The 12,039-nt window shown below is 39.1% G+C and overlaps 1 protein-coding gene across 4 annotated transcripts in view; it reads right to left on the bottom strand.

Annotated features, from left to right (window-relative positions):
- The window catches only part of LOC131104811 (gamma-aminobutyric acid receptor subunit gamma-3-like), a 53,735-nt gene extending 42,276 nt beyond the window's left edge, over positions 1-11,459 (bottom strand). The window contains exons 1-3 of one of the 4 annotated variants that reach the window (XM_058052359.1): positions 11,154-11,434; positions 10,991-11,064; positions 10,772-10,926 (exon numbers count right to left, since the gene is read on the bottom strand). In XM_058052359.1, coding sequence (XP_057908342.1) covers positions 10,772-10,865 — 94 coding nt within the window. In that variant the 5' untranslated portion in view covers positions 10,866-10,926; positions 10,991-11,064; positions 11,154-11,434. Of the gene's footprint in view, positions 1-10,771; positions 10,927-10,990; positions 11,065-11,153 lie in introns of all 4 variants that reach the window. The other 3 variants (XM_058052361.1, XM_058052360.1, XM_058052358.1) reach the window with 3 other exon arrangements.
- Positions 11,460-12,039: the final 580 nt, after the last annotated feature.

The following is a 12,039-nucleotide window of genomic DNA, read 5'->3' as shown; positions in this document are numbered from 1 at the left end:
TTGGCCATTTTCCTTTTGTAAAAGTAGCTCTCACGAGAAAAAAGTGAGGCTGGGTTTCAGTTTTAGTGCCCCGCCCCGCTTTTTCTCATGTTTAAACTGTGTATTAACGAATGAATGTTGTATTTTGGTGTGTCTTCTACTCTGTTTCCTTGCTTTTATTCAACTGTATTCATTCTTCTGTAAAGTGTCTTTGAGTATTTTGAAAAGCGCTATACAAATAAAATGTATTATTATTATTTTATGCTGCCAAAATCTGGAACAGTCTTACAGAAGATGTGCGACAATCCTCAAACTTGGTAACGGTCAAATCTAATTCTGTAAAGCACTTTTCTGCTCTATCAATAAACTTCCCTTGCCTTCTGCACAAAAGGACAAAAAAAAAAGAATCCTGAGTCTCTCAAGAAGAGTTGAAGTTTCTGTAGCTACCAAGCAGGAGCCGACTCAATATTTTCTTCCATTTTCACTTCCCGAAGTATACCAATATTGTCCAGCTAACTTGTGAGTGTCTCTTCAGAAAAGGCACAGCATGCATGTACCAAGTGTGGATAAGGGTGGCTGAACTACCTGCTGCTCTGGCTAAAGTGGGCATGTAGGGACTGGTGGCCAAATAGAAATCAATTAAGTGGTTAGCGCTCACAGGAGGTGGGGAGAAATGTGTCAGGCTTCATTCAGCGCTGGTCTAGTCTTATCAACACCTAATGCACTCCAATTTGGGAGCAGTCTCGGCCTCGAGGCTTTACATGATTACTGTGCCCATTCCTTTGTGCTTTGTCATTAGCACAGCAATGCTGAAGGAGTTAAAAGTTGGAAACAGTTTTGTGAAGCTTTACATCTTCTTTTTGGAAGTAAAGTAAAAAAAAAAGAGGTTGAAATAATTGGAATATTTCCATCCATCCATTTTCTATACCACTTATCCTCACTCGGGTTGCAGGGGTTGGCTGGAGTCTATCCCAGCTGACTTTGGGCGAGATGTGGGGTACACCCTGGACTGTTAGCCAGCCACAGTGCACATATAGACAATTTTTTTTTTCAATATTACTGAAAAACATGCTAACCGGTGCATATGCTAACTGAGGTTACAATGTATCAAGAAGTGACAACAGGATGCATTGATCGGTGCATGAAATGCATGTACAGGGCAGTATGCATATGTTATCTTATGCATGTGTATTTCTCAGCAAGAAGCTAAATCTCCTCTTCATTTAATGAAACATCATAAAACAGCTCAGTGGTGAACTGCCCCCTCAGCTGAGCGAGAGTTGTCGATCTATCTGTCTGATCCCTGTCTGGGAAAAGCGAGGGAAGAAGGCCATGGATGGTAAACAGAGCCTTGGGGATTCAAGCAGTGGAAAGTCCAGCTTTTCACAACACGATTGATTGTTTATCGATTGTTTTACTGAAGAACTTCACTTCCTCAAATGTGACTAATGTTTAATTTAAAACGAGCAGTATGTTGAAGTAAGCTACTAAGAACTGCCTCTGAACAGTAATATCTATGCTAACACCGGTCGTCCACCAGTGTAATACTCCACTACAGTAGGTAATGGTAATGGTTTTATTTCATTTGAACATACATCAGATTACAATTGAGTGCATCACATAATCAGTTCACAGTTCCACATGTCCAAAAGGAGTAGGAAGAAGCAAAGCTTATTAAATCCTACCCCTCCATCTGGTACTTTTACAATGAGTAACTGTTACATTTGTTCACTTCCTGCTTTCCATAATACAGTTTAAGGTTTTTTTTTGTTTTTTTTTTTTAATAATGCACCGAAGTACAAGGTGATATGACCATACAATGACATAATGGGTACCATAGTAACTGTCAATATAGTGATATATATATATATATATATATATATATATATATATATATATATATATATATATATAGCACATCATGACTGGTTCAAGACTCTTCATCCTTGTATTTAGCAAACATCAACTGCTTGTATTGTTTCTTGAATTGGCTCATCGTTGTGCATTGTTTGAGGTCCTTACTCAATCCATTCCATAGTTTGATTCCACATACTGAAATGCTATGGCTTTTTAACGTAGTCCTAGCATATAAGTGTTTCAAATGTAGTTCTTCCCTGAGATCATATTTCTCCTCTCTTGTAGAGAAGTATTGGATGACATTTTTAGGTAATTGGTTGTTTTTAGCCTTATGCATTATTTTAGCTGTTTGAAGATTAACTATATCAGTTTAAGTTTAAGTATTTGTGATTTTAGAAATATGGAGTTAGTATGTGAAGTAGGTGAAATGATAAGATGTTTCTAATCACATGGATGAAATGTTCATTAAAATTAAGCCTTCATTTTAATAGCAACTACTACTTGAGGCCACCAAAATTCATTTCAGGGACACACTAACAATAAAGTCACTAGAAGTCAATGAATGCACTGCAATGGTGTTATTTAATGCCTGTCACCAGTGAGCTGGAATCCCATTTGATTTTTGGTGAGAGATGAGCTACACCCCTGACCGGTGACCAACAACCAGAGGGCACTGTGAGACTGACATGCCAACCACTAACCCAATGTGGAATTATACTACAGCAGTACTTCGATTTCCATATGCCCTGGGTTTCATCGTACAGCCAAACAATAACTAGTCTATCTGTCCACGTATCATTTTAGAGTTGGGACAGTAAAGACAGATTCCGGTCATGCAATACATTAATTCTCTTCATGATGTGTGTTTCATAGAATGCAAACCGAATGATGAACAAGTCAGTATCCTGTCTCCTTCCAATAAAGCATTGTGTGCACTGCGTAAATCTGACACAAATGTACATAGACGAGTCAAAGCTGGAGTTACAGGCCTGCTTTGACTGCACTGATTGGAGTATTTTTGAAACAGAAGCCTCAGCTTGGTGAACTCTCTGACACTGTGACAACCTACCTCAGTTTTGTGTGTAACCTTGAAAAGAATTTTGATGACAAGATTACTACATTTATTCACAGATTTAGAACAAAACACAAAACGTAACAGAACATAATCAGGTATTTACAGATGTGTGCCCGTGTGTAAAGAATAGCGCGCATACTATCCATAGTCAAATAACAACACCAATATCAAGTCTATCCACATTTCTGCCACTCTGACGTAAAAAAATGTCCATGTAGATGGGGGGTAATGTCCAGTTTGGGCCAAAACCTAAAGTAAACAAAGAACTGGGCCGCACTGCAGACTTTAACAAAGGAAATGATTGCAAAAATCTATACAATGACGCTATTCTTCCACTTTAAAATATTCTGAATGCGTTGAAGTTTGTAGAAACGTTGAAGTGACCACAGTATTATATATATAGCACTAATCATGCAGCCATTGTTGTCAAGGGCACATTCAGACTAAAAGTTACAGTAATTTAACTTTCAAACTGTTACACCCAGTCATAAAACACCTGAAAGAGGCATAAGGCAGTCAAAAGTGATCATTTTAACTACAGCAAATCATGATGGGAAATACCTAATCTGCCTATTCCGCATCAACAAAACAAATTCACCTGCTGTCATGCGCATTTTGTCAGAGCCTAATAACATTATTAGAATATTTATTAATATGCATTATTAGTATGTGTCCCAATCCACACGCATACATATACGCATGGGGAACTGTGATAAAAAGTTATGTAGGTTTCTTACTTATATATTTGTCAGGGCTAATGAGACATTTTCTCAAAATCTCACCATACTGAATACTATTTTTTGTTAAATGAATAAAGCCTTTGGAGCACTAATTGAAAAGTGTTTCAGAAGTTGTGATAAAGGTATATGTTTACTGAGTACAGGCATAGTGTGACTAGAGGGGAAGGGATTCTGTAAGAGATGGGAGGGATGCTACAACATCCACCCAAGAGTGACTGGATCTGACATGACCTCTGAGTTGGACTTAGAAGGTTCTACAACATACTAATGTTTCCCGTCTGGCCAGCCACAGATCTCTGTCACTTCTGCTTTGCTTTGACCCACAATGCTGCAGGAGCCCTCGTCGAGCTGCGGTTTTGCACATGCAGGGCTGCTCAAAAGAGATAGAAGGCTTAGCGACTTTGACCACAAAGGAGGGAGAATGTGGAGGGAAAGCCACCTGTGGTCAGCCTCTTTTGTCCAATTGTAAATCTCAATTTTTAAGGATAACAGAAATCATTCAGTCTAGGCAGCACTGATCGACTACTTAACTGCTGTTGGTTTAGGGCTTTACACATTTTTGTATTTATTTAAATCCCAAAGTCAAAAGGTTTTTTTAGTATAGGGAGCATTACTACCATACTGAAAGGAAAACTAAAATAATAATGTTTAAATATTACAAGAATAAAGTCCTAATTTAGCAACAAATGTCAAAATATTACAATCCTAATATTACACAATATTACAAGCATAAACCTATACTGTATGTAGGAGTGCAACCATTAACCAAAAAATTCAAGTAACTTTTATTAAATTTTATTAAAATTAAATTTATTTTAAAGAGTGAAAACATTAAAATAGAATGCATTCTGAAAGTGATCAGTGACACATGTAAGGCGTATCATGCATGCAAAACAAGCTCACACCTACACACAATATGCATCGCGTCACGAGTGCAAACACCATGCTAAGACCATGGTCAGAATCCAAAGGAAAAGGCACACAAAGGGGACCGAAATCTTGTTCTAATCAGCTAAGGTGAGGCTGGTGAACCAGTGAACCACTTCATATGACAATTAGGCTTGTCTCCACTGTTGACTATTGTTTTGCTGTGCCACCGTGGAGATAAAGCACTGTTTTATGACTTTAAAACATCTTCAGACACAAAATAAATCCAAAATAAAAGGCGATTTTGCTGATTTGAGCTAAAGCACCAGTGATAAAAAAAAAATAGTGGGTAGCGTGGGAGGGCTAGAACAATAAAGGCTGACAAACTAGACAGGTCTGACAGGTAGCTGAAACTAAATAAAAGGTGACATAAAATCTGTAAGCGACAGAGGGTCCTATGTGCTTTAAAATAACAACGAAACAGTCGGGTAAAGAAAAGGTTGCTAATAAGCTGGATCCCAATGAAAACATATCATATCAAAGGGCATTACTTGACCTTTATGACAATGTCAGTTGCTTCTCTATGCAAAGGAGAAAGGTTGTTTGAGATTCATCCAAACTGGGTTGCTGTTGTTTGCTTTTTTTTTTCCAAAATCAATAACTTAGATGAAATGTCCTAGATGTGTTGCTGGACCTGTGCCTCATATACGATCTCTCCTCAGCATTAACAATTCATGGGGAACACCAAGCCTTGTCAACTGGATCTCATTTAACATTCATCCCTCGTTATTCAGGCTGAGCTGGAGGGAGATACACGGTCCCCTGCACGGTGGGCTGGCAGGGTGAACCCAGGTGACACCTTTGAGGAGCCTTTGCAGTTGTCTGTAGGTTTTAGATCATGTCACAGCGCGGTGTGCATGATCCCAGTGTGCTTTTTCCATCCTTCAGGTGGATACATTAAACCTGACAAATGTTTGATAGACCCAGTCCTCTGAGAGACTCAAATATACCAAAGCAATAATCTTACTGGTGGCCCATGTCATTTTTTGTCAAAAATTTGGCAGTATTTTAAGGATACGGGTTAGAAAATCAGATCTGGAGTCAGATGCCAAACTACATGATTACAGTCTAATAGACGTGCATTATTTCCTTATGGCTGCTCAAAATTTGATTGCGTTTAAATGATATCTAATCCAAGGTATTTCTAGTACACACAGATGCTTTATTACCCCTGAGTCTGAATTTTTCATTACCAAGACATTTCAAGCAATAGCATGCTTCCAACTTGGGCCTGACATCAGCTCTTTGAAGCTAAATTTTTGTAGACCTTCATGAAAAAAACTTTTGGATTAAACTAGAACAAAGACTGTGATCCAACATGAGTGACAATGGGCCAAAATTCCCACAAATATACTCCCCGGTCACAAACAAACCATCCACTCATTAGTGATTTTGATCATAGAATGTACACAGAACAATGAACAACTTTGTATCCGTGCTGGTCCTCACTTCAGCATACTGGGCATTTCTGAGTGTTGAAACTAAACAGTGTGCTGAAACTAAGCTTTTTTTTATTTGGGATTAATAGGATTTAGGATTATTTCTTATGAAAAAATTTTTGATTTGGCTTTGTTTTTGTCTGACCTTTTGGAACAGATTAATGAAGAACACCAAGGTTCCACTGTATCTAGAAAACAGGTCCAAGTTAGATGTTTTAATCTGTGGTCTAATGATGTTAGTTTTTAACCCAATTGAATTCCCCTCACTGCTAATCAGTGTCGGCTTTGCAGCCAACTACACACTGTCGTCTGCCACAGTTTTCTAATTATTTTTAGGCCTTTGCTTGAGTGTCTCGCCTGCAAAACCAAGGTCTTCATCAGCATGCACAAATGTAGATGTGTGTCAAGATTTAGGTGAAAAGCAGAGTCCCACCGGGCTGCAGCAAAAAAACATTATCAAAAAACACCAACGTGTTTACAACACAATGTGGAGTTGAGCGATTCCCCAGTGATGTCTACATTTCTGACTAACTATTTTTCAGAGCTGGGAGGGTGGCAAAAGAACTGCTAGTCCAAATAGAAATAAACACACTCTACTGGGTCAATACAAAATGTACAGTGTCACTGCTTTTTCCACTTACTATCTCCAAGGGTTTATTAAATACCAATATATAAGGTGTGTTAGAAAAGTTGGGTGATATTATATATTATAGCAATGTGTGAAGAGGCTGCCGTGCCATTAGAAAAGTTAGCCAGTTTGTTACCAATGAATAAATGTGCTTTCCAATTTCCAAATGTATTTGATTACTGGTATATGGTAATGGTAATGGTTTTATTTCATTTGAACATGCATCAGATTACAATTGAGTGCATCACATAATCAGTTCACAGTTCCACATGTCCAAAAGGAGTAGGAAGAAGCAAAGCTTATTAAATCCTACCCCTCCATCTGGTACTTTTACAATCAGTAACTGTTAAATTTGTTCACTTCCTGCTTTCCATAATACAGTTTAAGGGTTTTTTTTTGTTTTTTTGGTTTTGTTTTTTTAATAATGCACCTCGTACCGAAGTACAAGGTGATATGACCATACAATGACATAATGGGTACCATAGTAAGTGTCAATATAGTGATATATATATATAGCACATCATGACTGGTTCAAGACTCTTCATCCTTGTATTTAGCAAACATCAACTGCTTGTATTGTTTCTTGAATTAGCTCATCGTTGTGCATTGTTTGAGGTCCTTACTCAATCCATTCCATAGTTTGATTCCACATACTGAAATGCTATGGCTTTTTAACGTAGTCCTAGCATATAAATGTTTCACATTGAGATCAAATCTTCCCTGAGATCATATTTCTCCTCTCTTGTAGAGAAGTATTGGATGACATTTTTAGATAATTGGTTGTTTTTAGCTTTATGCATTATTTTAGCCGTTTGAAGATTAACGATATCAGCAAGTTTAAGTATTTGTGATTTTAGAAATAAGGAGTTAGTATGTTCTCTTTAGGTGGCATTATGAATTATCCTTACAGACCTTTTTTGCAGTACATTTAGCGAGTGAAAATTGTGTGTATTGTTATTACCCCATATTTCCACACAATAAGTAAGATATGGTAGAGCCAGAGAGCAATAGAGAGTGTGGAGTGATTTTTGATTGAGAACAAATTTTGCTTTGTTCAATACTGAAATATTTCTGGCCACCTTATGTTGTATATTTGTAATATGAGGTTTTCAGCTCATATTTTCATCTATTGTGATCCCCAGAAATTATTTTTTGTTCGTATATGGTTTAAGGTTTATAGCTTTTTATACAAGACTTTGCTGAAGTTTTATATCATCATATTGTGATACATCCCAAAAATATTGTGATATAAGGTCTATATCGACCAACCCTAGTTCCAAGACTGTTGATGTTGGTCGCATTTGCTTAGCTCAGGGCGCTAAATTTCACTCTTAAATTTCATTGTATGTAATACAATGACAATAAAGGTGATTCTGATTCTGATACAAGAGGCGACAATTCTAACAGGACAACTTGTGGCAGCTTTGCTATGATAACGCACCAGCTCACAACGTCCTGATGTTTCGACATTTTTAAGAGAATCCCGAAAGAACCCTACGTGCCTTAGACTCCAGAGGGACTACCTCGAGGAGGAAAACTTGAAGAAAAATATCTTTTGTGATACACTTCGTATATCACATAAATCAAGAAACCAAGGTAGTGAACCATGGGAGCACCTATCATTTTTCAATTCCAAAATTTCTCTTTTGGGCTCCACATGTAAAACATTGCGCGTCTGCTTTAGTCACAAATGTCAACAATCAGCACATAGCACAGCACAGCACAGCACAGCACAGTGGTATTAGTGAGAAACAGAGGTGTGCTGTTTTAAGCATCTGTGTCACGCGCACAACACACCGCCCCCACACCTAACCCAGGAGACTGACTTCACAGTTGTCACCCCTCTCAATCATGCCATGGCGCTTCAGAGAAGCCACCGGGGAAGGATTTTGATGATTAGCAACCATCCATCCCGCCTCTGTAAAGATGAACATTCTTCTACAAGGAGCTGCCAAAGTGATCACACCAGAATGAATGTGGGCGCAATCAAAAAGAAACGTTGACACTAGCGTGGACACCAAATGCCCAATTCATAGATTAAAGTCAGGTGTCGAAAAGGTACTAGAACGGGGGTTGGCAAACATTTTGAATCAAATGGGGTTAAAAAAAATGTGTGAGTAAGAATGACATACTTACTCACGGTGCAACAAAATTACTACTACGTAGGTGATGAACAACAACTAAGTGCTAAACATAGACTGTTATTTACAAGTGCCCGCAAGGCATGCCGGGTAGTCCAGTGGCAACAACAATATGAACTATGAACGATAAAACATTAGATATCAAGAAAATGTTAACATCCGTCCTTGTTCACTTGCCTGACAACCTCATCAACATAACACAGTGACATGTTCAAAGCTACCCAGCATGGGTGTAATTTGTATGCCCACACGGTGCAGCAAGTAGTTGATGTGTTGTGTTGCTTGGTTCACTTATTTGTACAAGCTACAGAGCATCTGCAACGTGTTTCCCATGCAACACAGGCCTGCCACAATAGCATTGCAAGTCATGTTAAAGGTTTCAAAACAAGTAATTGGGAAACGCCCAGTGACCACGGGCTGCAACTTGCGCACCCCCCTGTACGAGAACCACCAATTTGTAACTGTGCAGGTTTTCAAGCAGAGATCTTATTTGACAACATGAGAGGAGATTGTTGTGTCAGCTGCGTAAATCATGTGGCATCACGGCAGTCTCACACAGCAATAAATGCAACAGAGAGGAGAGACGTGGCAGTAAGCAATATCACAATATCGGTGTTACTCTATTATTTAAAATGTCACATTTTGTGTTTTTCCAATTCAATTATAGCTGCACAAAATGATTTCATGTGGGCCAATGGGTGTCCAGTATTTTTGCCCACCATGCCATAGACCTGCAGCATGGGCCTGTTCTATAAATCCAGATTTGGTCCAAATGTGTTTTTATGGATTTGATCCATACTTCTTGTCTCTAAGATAATATTGATGTTGTATTACAGCAGTTTTGATAAAGATATTTCAACATAAGACCAAGTCTAAGTGTAAATTTTGGACGTTTACAAAAAAATACAGCAATCGGGGTGTACGCTAACCAAGGTGTCGCTACCGATGTAAATACAGATAATAATGGGACAAGTGCTATTAAACCAAACCCTTCATTCAGTGGCTCGACTAACACCAGACAGGTTACATGTAAATGCCAATTTGCTATGTAAAACTTGATGCATATCTAAAATATTAAGCTAAAACAAACAACACACGTCTTTATTTCTATTCCAGAAAGATTAAGAGTTGATTTGTGCTGTACAGATACCATAAATAAATAGATATTAATTCATTCATTCATTCATTTTCGACTGCTTTTTCCTCACGAGGGGTGCTGGAGCCTATCCCAGCTGTCTTCGGGCGAGAGGCGGGGTAAACCCTGGACTGGTCGTCAGCCAATCACAGGGCACATATAGACAAACAACCATTCACACTCACATTCATACCTATGGACAATTTGGAGTCGCCAATTAACCTAGCATGTTTTTGGAATGTGGGAGGAAACCGGAGTACCCGGAGAAAACCCACGCATGCACAGGGAGAACATGCAAACTCCACACAGAGATGGCAGAGGGTGGAATTGAACCCTGGTCTCCTAGCTGTGAGGTCTGCGCGCTAACCACTCGACCACCGTGCCACTTAAATAGATATTTTCAATTTCTTTATAGTACTTCAAATCTCGGGAGATGTGAAACATTTTTTTCAACAGAAAATAATAGTAAAAATTTGATCATTTTGACTTGCATGCTGGAAAACATGTGTACACCGCTGGTATACATGTACAATGTAAAAAAAATACTCACATTCATAAAAGAAGTAGATCTTTAAGTCTTGTCATTCTAAAAGTAGCTCACAGACTGATAAAGTGGGTTTCCAATTAACATACATATTTTTGTGATGTGGCAGGAAATTAGAAAATCCACACAAGCAAAGAAAGAAGCTGTAAAGTCCACACATCACTTTAAGGGTTGGTGGGGTGTACCTACAAGCCTTATGGTACAGATTCACAATTTTGACGAACAGTAATAGACATGATGACAACCCTGAGAACTAACCATTTTGCACCACAACGACGTTGTAACATTGAATGTATAGCATCTTACCCCCGATATCTGGCCGAAGAGTCCTATCATAATCCTTAAGTAGATTGTTGAGAATCAGAGTGGCATCCTCTTGATGCGACCTGGGCACCAGCATTTGATTGACAGTGACATCATGGAGCTCTTCATCGTCGTCACCGTATGGTATCTGATTTGGACTGGAAGACAACACCGACAGTCAACACAATTGTCATGTAAACTGATGCGCTCTGCTCACTGGACCTTCTCCATAACACACAGCCTGTTTAATTGTGCACAGCCTCTGTCGTTGTTTTGTGTTTGTTTGTTTTTGCGGGCTGAGGAAAGAAACGCACGCATGAATTCGATGAACATGAATCAACTTTTAACAAAAAAGGCGTCGGTGTTAAATAAGAATGCGACTCACCGAGCACTGTAGACGAGCAGAAGTAACAAGAAGATGACTCCCAGATTGATTGACATTTTTACTACACCAGGACAAAAGCAGTTTTTTTTTTTTATTTTCCTTTCCTAGTAGATGGAGATCCCGACGATGCTCCACTGCTGCTGGGAAAAAAAAAGTCACTGGAATGGGTGTGTGGCCATCAACTTCCTCATCCGCCCACGCACTTTCCCCCGCGCTTCATTAGCGCCCGACCACAGTTGGGTCCAGGAGGTCCTCTCCTCCTGCGACGGGCGGGCGTGTGCGTGTGTGGGAAAGGGAGTGTGTCTGTGTGTGGGGGGGGCTAGTGTGTTCTCGTCAGACAAGTCGATCGATGATCAATCAGGTGGGGATTCGGATGGACTCCATCCAGCTGCGACCCCCCCCCCTTCCCCCCTCCAGTCTGGAAGGGGACGAGCATCTTGCGTGACTCATACCCCGCACACACATACACACGTACAGTACGTGGATTAGGAAGAACATACAAAAGCATGTGTGTTTTTTTTCCGTTTGGAATATTTATTGTCGGTATTTGTAAATAATGTATCTATTGGACATATTACATATTTACATATCAACGTGTTTCCAACCTGATGATGATGATTGCATCACTGCAACTCATATTGTTTTTTTCCCCCCTTTTAACACTTAAAAAATGCGTGTGCACAACTGTCTGCACAAATGTGCAGCAAGGTAAGAGGCTTCATCGCCCCCTAGAGGACAAATATCTTACTACCTACAAACTCTGAGTTCAAATTGGTTAAGTAACTTATAGACCTACAGACTATGAATAAATGACTAAATCCACCAAACCTTTAAAAAAGGAATCTATTCCCCCCTCTCCCGAAATGCTCGTATGAAGTAAGATATC

The sequence above is a fragment of the Doryrhamphus excisus genome, chromosome 16 (genome assembly GCF_030265055.1).
Source record: "Doryrhamphus excisus isolate RoL2022-K1 chromosome 16, RoL_Dexc_1.0, whole genome shotgun sequence".
In the NCBI taxonomy this organism is placed as follows: Eukaryota; Metazoa; Chordata; class Actinopteri; order Syngnathiformes; family Syngnathidae; genus Doryrhamphus; species Doryrhamphus excisus.
This window is presented reverse-complemented; position numbering and strand designations above follow the sequence as displayed.